The sequence below is a fragment of the Mercenaria mercenaria genome, chromosome 4, assembly GCF_021730395.1.
Source record: "Mercenaria mercenaria strain notata chromosome 4, MADL_Memer_1, whole genome shotgun sequence".
In the NCBI taxonomy this organism is placed as follows: Eukaryota; Metazoa; Mollusca; class Bivalvia; order Venerida; family Veneridae; genus Mercenaria; species Mercenaria mercenaria.
In genome coordinates this window covers 62,615,364-62,627,950 of record NC_069364.1, presented here as the reverse complement: position 1 = coordinate 62,627,950, position 12,587 = coordinate 62,615,364, and the positions used below count along the sequence as shown (strand labels likewise).

Sequence of the window (12,587 nt, the reverse complement as noted above, 5' to 3'; positions counted from 1 at the left end):
ATTTTCTGAGTTAAAAAGGCCCATAATTCTAACAAAATGCAAGAGTCAGTTATGGTTTTTGACCTACTTACTAATCTAATGATAATAAACAACTGAACAAAGCTATAGCTCTTATAGAATTCAAGTAAAGTGGACCTAAACAAAACTTTTAACCAAGAAATTCAAATTTTATAAGTACAACAAGAGTGCCAGAATGTCACAATATACTCCTGTCACAGCAAATTTCTTTACACTAGCACCTGTATTTGCAAATGGAATTTTAATTTTGTGGTAGTTATTATTGTAATTCTTTTGTTTTTCTAAATCCACATAAAAAATTCTTACCAGGTAGAGATACCTTACAATACACCTAAAATTAGAAAGTAGCATCTAAGTTGTACCACAGAAAAATGGTCTTGGTTTTTCTCTACGGTCAGTTATAAAAAAGTTACAATATAAGTTATTTATAGTAACAACTAAGGGAAGTTAATCTTAAAAAAAAAAAAAAAAAAAAAAAAAATTCCCCCCAAAAAATTGAAAGTCCACACAAAGCTCCTAACAGATGTAGAGAGTAGGTCAAAAATAACACATTCAGAATTGGATGTTATGCATGGTACACTCACGTCTCAAATTGATTTTATGAACAATCTGTGCCAAGTTTGATCACTCCAAGTAAATCAAATCCTCCATGCTGATGAAGAAGTCGGAAGTATTGATTGCCTGATTCAAGGTCTGAATGGACGCGCACCTCCGCCAAGGATGTGCAGTTCCATCATGGAATATGTCCTTGTATTCAAATCGGGGCGTATAAAAAAGACCAAAATTCTCACAAAATGCATGTCAGAGTTATGGTTCTTGGTCTGCTTATTCATCTAATGATGATAAACAACTGTGCAAAGTTTAAAAGCTGTAACTTTTTTAGTTTGGGGGAAAAAGCGGACCCTAACAAATATTTTAACCAAGAAAATCAAATTTTTTAAGTACAAAAGGGGCCATATTCTGACAAAGTGCTTATCACCGTTATGGTTCTTGGCCTATGTAGTCACCTTATGATGATAAATAAGTTTGCAAAGTTTCAAAGCTATAGTTGTTAACAGTTTTTAAGAAAAGGCGAACCTAAACAAAAAAATTAACAAACGCCCATGATCAAGTCAATGACAAAACCTCGTAGATATTTTTTTAAAAATCAGACAAGCTAAAAAGGCAAGAATCCTGAAGTTGCAAAAACTATCTCATATCTGACCTATCTTATATCACAAGAAAAATTATCTATGAGAGATGTGCAGGAAATATGTGTACAATTTATTCTTGAGATACAGAAAAAGTCCATAAACTATCCAAACACCATACATACTAGAAGTTAAAAGTCAAAATCTGACACTCAAAGAATGACTATATGTGTTTCTCAAATGAAGGCAACACAGAAATAAATTTGCACCAAATATACAGATCAAAAATTCCCACATTATGCACCATTCATTTCCAATAGCAACAGTTTAAGTTGCACTAAAAATTAATCAATTAAAACATTCAATAAATGTATAATTTAATCACCTAGCAAATATTACAAGCTCCATGTTACTACCAACTTATATATACAAATTTGCAATATATATAACAAACAAACACAGTCTCAACTTCAATTTCATTTCAGAGTTAAAACTTATTTGAGCCGTGCCATGAGAAAACCAACATAGTGGGTGTGCGACCAGCATGGATCCAGACCAGCCTGCGCATCCGCGCAGTCTGGTCAGGCTCCATGCTGTTCGCTTTTAAAGCCTATTGGAATTGGAGAAACTATTAGCGAACAGCATGGATCCTGACCAGACTGCGCGGATGCGCAGGCTGGTCTGGATCCATGCTGGTCGCAAACCCACTATGTTGGTTTTCTCATGGCACGGCTCATTTTCACTTTACCTTATTAAGGTAGTTCTGCAAGTTTGATAAACCAAACTAGTGGTGTAATGTCATTTATTACCATAAAGTACTTAAAAAAACTTTGACAATGGCAACCCATATATAAATTCATAACAAGAGGACCATGATGGTCCTGAATCGCTCACCTCTTCCCACATGACCCAGTTTTGAGTATGACGTCGTTTTTTCTATTATTTGACATAGTGACCTAGTTTTTGAACTCATGTGACCCAGTTTTGAACTTGACCTAGATATTATCAAGATATAAATTCTGACCAATTTTCAAGAAGATCCATTGAAAAATATGGTCTCTAGAGAGGTCACAAGGTTTTTCTATTATTTGACCTATTAACCTAGTTTTCGAAGGTATGTGACCCTGTTTTGAATTTTAACTAGATATCATCAAGGTGAACATTCTCACTAATTTTCATGAAGATCTCATGAAAAATATGGCCTCTAGAGAGGTCACAAGGTTTTTCTATTTTTAAACCTACTGGCCTAGTTTTTGACCGCACGTGACCCGGTTTCGAAACTGACCTAGATATCATCAAGGTGAACATTCAGATCAATTTTCATGAAGATCCATTGAAAAATATGGCCTCTAGAGAGGTCAAAAGATTTTAATAATTTTAGACCTACTGACCTAGTTTTTGACCGCAGTTGACCCAGTTTCGAACTTTACCTAGATATCATCAAGATGAACATTCAGACCAACTTTCATACAGATCCCATGAAAAGTATCGCCTCTAGAGAGGTCACAAGGTTTTTTTATTATTTGACCTTCTGACCTAGTTTTTTAAGGCACATGACCCAGTTTCAAACTTGACCTAGATATCATCAAGGTGAACATTCTGACCAATTTTTATGCAGATCCATTCACAAGTATGGCCTCTAGAGAGGTCACAAGGTTTTTCTATTTTTAGACCTACTGACCTAGTTTTAGACCGTACATGACCCTGTTTCGAACTTGACCTAGATATCATCAAGGTGAACATTCTGACCAATTTTCATGCAGATCCCATGAAAAATATGGCCTCTACAGAGGTCACAAGGTTTTTCTATTATTTGACCTACTGACCTAGTTTTTGAAGGCACGTGACCCACTTTCGAAACTGACCTAGATATCATCAAGATGAACATTCAGACCAACTTTCATACAGATCCCATGAAAAATATGGCCTCTAGAGAGGTCACAAGGTTTTTCTATTATTTGACCTACTGACCTAGTTTTTGAAGGCACATGACCCACTTTCGAACCTGACCTAGATATCATCAAGGTGAACATTCTGACCAATTTTCATGAAGATCTAATGAAATATATGGCCTCTAGAGAGGTCACAAAGTTTTTCTATTTTTAGACCTACTGACCTAGTTTTTGAACGCACGTGACCCAGTTTCAAACCTGACCTAGATATCATCAAGGTGAACATTCAGACCAACTTTCATACAGATCCCATGAAAAATGTGGCCTTTAGAGAGGTCACAAGGTTTTTCTATTATTTGACCTACTGACCTAGTTTTTGATGGCATGTGACCCAGTTTCGAACTTGACCTAGATATCATCAAGGTGAACATTCTGACCAATTTTCATGAAGATCTTGTGAAATATATGGCCTCTAGAGAGGTCACAAGGTTTTTCTATTTTTAGACCTACTGACCTAGTTTTTGAAGGCACGTCACCCAGTTTCGAACTTGACCTAGATATCATCAAGATGAACATTCTGACCAACTTTCATAAAGATCCCATGAAAAATGTGACCTCTAGAGTGGTCACAAGCAAAAGTTTACGGACGCACGGACGCACGGACGGACGACGGACGCCGCGCGATCACAAAAGCTCACCTTGTCACTTTGTGACAGGTGAGCTAAAAATGGTAACATTTTATTATCTTTACAAAAGTAAATACTGTAAAAAAACATGTTGACACTTTCTTGAAAATAAAAGATGTCCTTAATTCAGCTTAAAATTTGAAGATCTCTTAAATTATGCGAAAATATCTAAAAAATAATCACATCATCCATATAAACAAGGAGTTTATTTACGATAGTTACAAAAAAATTATTAAAACCTACATTGTAGAAAAAATATCTGCTAATATCACCATCCATACATCCCGAGATTTTAAAAAGTCCTGGTTTGATCAACTATTATTTTAGAGAACAAAACTGATAGTAACTTGCAGAACTACTTTAATAGGGAACAACAAATCAAAAGACAATAATTTATCTCAAGAGTTATCTCCCTGTTAAAACATTATATAGCTACCATTCACTGAAACTTTGTTTCTAAAACACTTGCATTGATTAGAAGTATCAATATATTGCAACACTTTATCAATAATATGGCAATTCAAAACATAAATCAATGATTCTAACTTAGGCTGATTACTTTGTCACTTAAATAAATAACAATATCAAGTGTTGTATATTCTGCAATAAACAATGGGTTTGACCTGCTGTGATAGGAAACCATTACGACATCAATTATTTACGTCATGACGTCAGGTTCATCATCACCCAATGAATGTGAATCAGCATATTTTATTTTCATAATATTTTTATGACTATGTTAGGATGAAAATAATCAAGGTCTTTTTGTAGTTTATCCAGTTCATGGTTCCGATACTTCGATATTTAACTGCTGGAGTTAACACATGCGCAGTTGAATGTCTGTGTGTACAGTGGTGTATTAGACGATAAACAACTCAAAGACCTTGAATATTTTATAAACAACAATATTTTCAACAACATGATCTTTTCAACAGGATTCAGTTTGATTTATTGTTAATTTCTTCTCTTAATATTTTGTGCTCTTGTCACAAAAATACATGATTTTAGTTATTGTGGAAAACACAACTTCACTGAAGATGACATCTCGTTTTGTTCCATGGATTGTTGTAAGCTCTATGAACATCACATGTGTCAGTATCCGGCACTGTATCACACATAGTTCAGCACCAAATTGTTCACCTGCGCTGACGCAATCTGTCTATGAGGTTACACAATTTGAGAACAGGTCCAAGTTTGAGTCCCATATACTTCATCATCATATCACTGTTCAACAGCAACAAGGCTTTACCATCAATCTCCTGAAATTATAGAAATCACTGTTCGACAGCAACAAGGCTTTACCATCAATCTCCTGAAATTATAGAAATCACTGTTCGACAGCAACAAGGCTTTACCAGCAATCTCCTGAAATTATAGAAATCACTGTTCGACAGCAACAAGGCTTTACCATCAATCTCCTGAAATTATAGAAATCACTGTTCGACAGCAACAAGGCTTTACCAGCAATCTCCTGAAATTACAGAAATCACTGTTCCACAGCAACAAGGCTTTAACATCAATCTCCTGAAATCGTATAAATCACTGTTCGACAGCAACAAGGCTTTAACATCAATCTCCTGAAATCGTATAAATCACTGTTCGACAGCAACAAGGCTTTAACATCAATCTCCTGAAATCGTATAAATCACTGTTCGACAGCAACAAGGCTTTACCAGCAATCTCCTGAAATCGTATAAATCACTGTTCGACAGCAACAAGGCTTTACCAGCAATCTCCTGAAATCGTATAAATCACTGTTCGACAGCAACAAGGCTTTACCAGCAATCTCCTGAAATCGTATAAATCACTGTTCGACAGCAACAAGGCTTTACCAGCAATCTCCTGAAATCGTATAAATCACTGTTCGACAGCAACAAGGCTTTACCAGCAATCTCCTGAAATCGTATAAATCACTGTTCGACAGCAACAAGGCTTTACCAGCAATCTCCTGAAATCGTATAAATCACTGTTCGACAGCAACAAGGCTTTACCAGCAATCTCCTGAAATCGTATAAATCACTGTTCGACAGCAACAACGCTTTACCATCAATCTCCTGAAATGATATAAATCGCTAATCAACAGCAACAAGGCTTTACCATCTATCTCCTGAAATTATATAAATCACTGATCGACAGCAACAAGGCTTTACTATCAATCTCCTGAAATTATGTAAATCACTGTATCCCCAAATCTCCTGAAATAACATAAACTGCTGTTCAACAGGAACGAAGGTTTAAAATCAATCTGAAATACACAAATTGATGTTAACAGGAACATAGCTTTCCCATGATTCTCCTGAAATAATACATTTAGCCAGGTATCAGTTTTTAATTAAGCAAATCATCATATACTAGGAGGTAATCTTAATCAGAAGCATCAATTAACTGACCATCATTTCGTTGATGAAATAAAGCTTAAACTGACTTAAGTACAGTTCAAATACAAGATAAAATCATAAAACACAAACTAAAAGGTACACAATGACAGAAGACTGTAAAACATACATGTTTTCTGAAGAGTACAGCATGTGGAGCAAGCGCCATGTCTGTATCACAGATGTGTTTTACTACATCATCTATTGACCACTCTGATGGATCTCGTGGCCTGTGAGTTCTCGTATCGACTGTTGTGGAACTTGCCTCTGCCTCGTATGACCGCCGCACTTTTGCCTTTGTGTTGCGGAGGCTCTCTAAAGATTCTGTAGACCAACGCCTACGGGGATTGGATTTAGTGGATCTACTATCTAGGGACTGTTGACCTTCTGAATCTGTAATGAAACAACAACACTAAGATTTGTAGTACCATCAATTAGGTAACAACAAATGTGTCAAAAATGTACAACCGATGCCCCATATTTAATGACTGAATAATTAACAAAGTCCAGAAATGGAAGCATAACTAAAACACAATCAGACAAATTCCAAATGTCCATTTCATGCAGATCATGTATACAAAGTTTCACTAGAATTTGCAAGAAAATGCATGAGGAGTTCAGAACAAAATGTTCTGATCTGGTTAAATACTACTCCAAGTCCAAGAAGGAACATAACTCCAGGAAAAAATTATTGAACATTAAATGCCTGAAAACATATGCATGTGCACTTAATGCTGATGACGTATACCAAGTTTCCTTTCAATTGGATGAAAACTGTAGAGTTGAACACAAAATTTTCTGATGTGGTTAAAATATTTGTATGTTCAATAAAGGTCATAACTCCAGTAAAAATTAAAAGGAGTATTGTACTGAACAGTTACCCCAATACTTTATAGCAAGTTGATCAGACATCTCCAGTCAATAATGGAATACTTAATTAAACTGTTTTGTAATCATGTTATCATCAAATCTACTAAAATGTTATGAAACTACAACATTTGGAACAAAATTATATCACTCTAAACACCTTTGTCTAAAAAATACAGGTAAGGAGGTCATGAGTGGACAGGTCTGGATAGCAACAAAAACAGGCATTACCAGATCTGTTCGCTCGTGTACATTTCTGGCAAACATTGTTGAGTGGTGACGCAGCAAAAAGGTCCTCACAACATCCCATGTCATCAGTGAGTTTATCCAGAAGGTCCCATAATTGTGTATCATTTTCAACAGCTATCACACGCTTAGTCAGTGACTTGTGACCGTGGGTGGCTGAAAATGTACAAGAATATTAAAAGCTTAGGTAACAATGACAGGAATTTCTGTCTTTACATGCTAAAAGTTATCAAATTTCTTTACATAGTGAAATTTCTTTACAAAGAAAAATTTATCAAGTAATTGTACAGTATCAACAGCATGGTATAATTATTGCTTTGTGAATGGGGACGATGTCAATACAGGACTCACACTCTTTGTTGCCATTATCATCATTTGCAATAATCTTGTCTAAATGGCAAATCATTTTCCTTAATCTGATGACAGAAACTGGTGATTACTTAAATAATTTATTTCACAGCAACATGAATTCATGGTTTGCCTACTTAATGAGTAAATGACTTCATGGACTGGTTGTTTAATGGGGATGTGAATTCAGGGATTGACTATTTCATGGTAAAATGAATTCATGAACTGACTTTATCATAGGGATAATTTATGAATTCATGGAATGGCTATTTTTCCTGGACATCAATCATGGATTGGCTGTTTCGCAGGGACACGAATTCATGAATTTCGAAACTTAAAAGAAATTGCAATTTTTTGTATTATTAAAAGTTTCATTTCCTGGATTTACCCGATGAAATCTAAGAAAATTATCCCCCCCACCCCCTTAAAAACAACCTTACAGTGTCAAAATAATAAACATTACCGGATATGACGACTCGTCCATGACCTTCTGGTATGAGAGTGAACACATCTTTCTCTGTGATTGCTGACTCGAGACAACCTTTGAGAATATCATATAGCACCCGAGTTATAACGGCAGGACCATATTGGGACGGTAGACGCATCACTTTCTGCTGATTGAGGTAAGGCCCACAGTAACAACCATGGTTAACATACACACAAACTGAAAATGTAGTTAAGCTTCTATTTATTTTGGGTTAAGTGCAATTTTTCAACAATATTTCAGTTATTTAATGGCAGGCAGTTAATCTTACTGGCGTTTCTTGATTCTGTACCAGTGCTTACCTGTGGAAAACAGGTTACTGCTGACTTCTTCACTTTAATTAGTGGTCAAGGATGAACCATTTCACACACAAGGTCTTCTATCAAATCATCATAGAGAATATATACCTCTCCCAGGGACTGAACTCAAGACCCTACAGTCTGATATCTGCCCTCTCTTTACTGACCTAAGCACAGGGTAATAAATTGTCCAAAATCTACATACGTGTATAAAGTTTCAGTCACATAAATCTATGTGAAACAGCAATTTTGGTGTAACAGAATCAAGGCTTTTAATTCTAATTCAGCTTAACCTTATGGTACTAACCAGTCACTTCCACTGACATTAACTTGAAGAATCTGCAGCAATTAGTCATTCATTTGATTTTCGAAACTATGAAAATTTCATTCAAAAGATAAATTACCAAGGGGAGGCGAGCTTGTGTCTGGTTCTGTTACAGTGACGACTGACTTGTGTGTTTCCCGTGGCGAAACAGGCTGACCCTCAGAATCTGATGGACTAGTGGGTCTAGGGGAGGGACTTTTTCGATGACTGGAATTCTTGCTGACTGGTGATATGCTTGACGTGGAATCTGAGATGCGACCTCTCACAGGCTTCTGTGGCAAAGCTGTAAAAATTAAGTTTACTGAGAAATCTACTTGATTTATTGGCATGAAATTTGGTAAATTTGGCAAAAATTGGCATTTTATAGGCATACAAATTATGAATTTTAAATAAATAGCAATTTCATCATTTAGTTTGGACTTCATATCATGGATAGATGCAACAAAGAAAATCAATTCAATACAAACAGTTATTGTAGCACTGAGTAAATGTGGAAAGGTATGCATATTGAATTTTCTCCAATTTTTACACACCTTCTAGCTCTCATACAATTTAAACTAGGTAGAAAATGGGGTAAAAGTTTTGATTGACTTAATCTGCACTGCCTCTTAACCAGGAAATTTATCTTTGAAAATAACTGGTAATGTTGCCATGCTAACAGGAAACTAAGTTTTGCTCTTATGGTTACCTTGAAAAAAAAAAGAGCAGTCTTTAGAGAAATTAGACACTAAAATAAAGCTTTTTTGTGTACAATAACTGCAATGTATTTAGTTACAGAACAATAATTCTATGGCAACAACAAGAGATCACAGAGTGATCTTGGCGCCCACCATTGAGCCATTTTTTAATGTTCCAATTTCAAGACTAGCTCAAGATCAAAATCAAGGTCAAATTTCATTTCGGTACTCAACACTGTGCATGTGGTCCATGCATGCGGTCCAAATTTGAAAGCTGTAGCTTGAGAAATGTGAAAGTAGGTCACAAGATCAATTTCAAGGTCAAAGTTCATTTCAGTATACAAAACTATGCATGTGCTTCAAATCTGAAGGCTGCAGCTTGAGAAATGTGAAAGTAGGTACTAGGTAAAAATCAATGTCAAATTTCAATGCAGAACACAAAAATATGCATGTGATCCAAATTTGAAGCCTGTAGCTTCACAAATGTGAAAGTAGGTCACTAGGTCATTCTCAAGATCAGTTCATTTCGGTACACAAAACTATGCATGTGGTCCAAATTTGAAGGCTGTAGCTTGAGAAATGTTAAAGTAGGTCACTATGTCAATATCAAGGTCAAATTTCATTTTGAAACACAAAAACTATGCATGTGGTCCAAATCTGAAGCCTGTACCTTCAAAAACGTGAAAGTAGGTCACTAGGTCAATGTCAAGGTCAAAGTTTTTTTCGGTACACAAAACTATGCAGGTGCTTCAAATTTGAAGGCTGTAGCTTGAGAAATGTGAAAGTAGGTCACTAGGTCAAAATCAAGGTCAAATTTCATTTAGGAACACGAAACTATGCATATGGTCCAAATTTGAAGCCTGTACCTTCAAAAATTTGAAAGTAGGTCACTAGGTCAATGTCAAGGTCAAAGTTTTTTCCGGTGCACAAAACTATGCATGTGGTCCAAATTTGAAGGCTGTAGCTTGAGAAATGTGAAAGTAGGTCACTAGGTCATAATCAAGGTCAAATTTCATTTCGAAACACAATACTATGCACGTGGTCCAAATTTGAAGCCTGTACCTTCAAAAATGTGAAAGTAGGTCACTAGGTCAATGTGAAGGTCAAAGTTTTTTTCGGTACACAAAACTATGCACGTGGTCCAAATTTGAAGGCTGTAGCTTGAGAAATGTGAAAGTAGGTTGCTAGGTCAAAAGCAAGGTCAAATTTCATTTCGGAACTTGAAACTATGCATGCGGTCCAAATTTGAAGCCTATACCTTCAAAATTGTGAAAGTAGGTCACTAGGTCAATGTCAAGGTCAAATTTTTTTCCGGTGCACAAAACTATGCATGTGGTCCAAATCTGAAGGCTGTAGCTACAGAAATGTGAAAGTAGGTCACTAGGTCAATATCAAGGTCAAGTCATGCCAAGGTTCATCTTGCCACTCAAAACTATACATGTGGTCCAAATCTGAATGTTGTAGGTTATTGACAAGAAGATTTTAAAAGCTTTTCCCTATATAAGTCCATATGAACCATGTGACCCCAGGGCAGGGCCATATTTGACCCTAGGGGTATAATTTAACCAAACTTGGTAGAGAACCACTAGATGATGCTACATTACAAATATCAAAGCCCTAGGCTTTGTGGTTTGGACAAGAAGAGTTTCAAAGTTTTTCCCTATATAAGTCTATGTAAACCATATGACCCCCAGGGCAAGGCCATATTTGAGCCTAGTGGGATAATTTGAACAATCGTAGTAGAAGACCACATACAAAATATCAAAGCCCTAGGCCCTGTGGTTTTGGACAAGAGGTTTTTCAAAGTTCTTCCCTATATAAGTCTATATAAACCATGTGACCCCCGGGGCGGAGCCATATTTGACCCCAGGGAAATAATTTGAATCTTGGTAGAGGACCACTAGATGATGCTTCATACCAAATATCAAAGCCCTAGGCTCTGTGGTTTTGGACAAGAAGATTTTCAAAGTTTTTCCCTATATAAATCTATGTAAATTATAGAAATAAACAAAAGGGCCATAACGCACTGAAAAATTGTTGAACCAGTCTGATTTTCAGAGGGACACAACTAGGGTACCAATACATCATTCTGACAGTTTGGTCAAAATCCCCCCCAGTAGTTTCTGAGGAGATGCGATAATGAGAATTTGTTAACGGACGGACGGACGGACCACGGACACAGAGTGATTTGAATAGCCCACCATGGTGGGCTAAAAATAGTGTCATAAATGATGCAAAATTTTGCAAGTGTGAAAGTTTATCTTTAACTCTAAGTGTTCAATTGCCAAAGCTGGAAGACAGAAAATAATCTATTTTGTTGAGTTTAACTTCACATCTACACAATTAAAGGTCAAATGGTGATATTCCAGCTTTTCATGGTGTAGGAAAATACCAAATGCCTTTCCAAGCACAATTAAGGCACTGGCTAGCTATTGGGTATAACCACCGACCTTCCACAAGCCAGCTAGATGGCTTCTGCATATAAAAGAATTCTATGCCCAAATGGAGGTTTTAAACCAACAGTGGGGAAGAACAAGCTATCTGAAGTCTGAGACCTTAACCACTCAGCCAAGAAGGCTCCACAGAAATCCATGAAAACTGCTTGAAAACAGAGACTGTGACATTCACCCACCTTTTTCTTTCTGTCCGGGAGGCTGTAATGGATGTCCTGTTTTAGCACACCAGCCAACAGCAAATATATCTCTATCATCATATCTACACCAATAATCAAATGCACCTTTCCAACCATCAAATCTGTCAACATAAGACTCATACATTAATACAGTTTTATTTTCAAATTTTCAGTAACTAATCGGGCATAATTAAAGTCAAATGGTAAATCCACAACTTCATAAGATAAACTTAGTGTTTCTATCTGTACCATTTCAGGCACAAGCTAGCACCTATGTAGTATTATCGAAGCTCTAAAACCTATGTAAGGCTTTATTAGTGACTGACTGACATGGCTCAACAATTAAAACTGTTAAGCAAGATAGACAGGTAGTTTCAACATCTTATGGAAAGTGAACACTTTACTAAATGACATTCAACATTTATAGAACCTTAAATGTGTGTTACATCAATAACTATCCTAACATGAACCTTGGTACTGCCCGGAAGAACTGAATATTGGAAATGCCTGAGTGCTGAATCTTGGCACTGCCGAAAGTTCTGAATTCGATACAGTCTGAATAAAATGAATCTTGACACTGCCTGGAAGTACTGAATTTGACAGAGCCT

General features: G+C 36.3%; 1 protein-coding gene across 4 annotated transcripts in view; it reads right to left on the bottom strand.

The window, feature by feature from the left end:
- Nucleotides 1-786: 786 nt before the first annotated feature.
- Nucleotides 787-12,587, bottom strand: part of LOC123551923 (sex comb on midleg-like protein 2) — a 28,643-nt gene continuing 16,842 nt past the window's right edge. For 2 of the 4 annotated variants that reach the window (XM_053541478.1, XM_053541480.1), the window contains 6 exons: nt 11,980-12,101; nt 8,750-8,953; nt 8,026-8,226; nt 7,200-7,370; nt 6,232-6,494; nt 787-4,985 (listed from right to left, as the gene is read on the bottom strand). In XM_053541478.1, the coding sequence (XP_053397453.1) occupies nt 4,863-4,985; nt 6,232-6,494; nt 7,200-7,370; nt 8,026-8,226; nt 8,750-8,953; nt 11,980-12,101 (1,084 nt within the window). In that variant the 3' untranslated portion in view covers nt 787-4,862. The other 2 variants (XM_053541479.1, XM_045341227.2) reach the window with 2 other exon arrangements.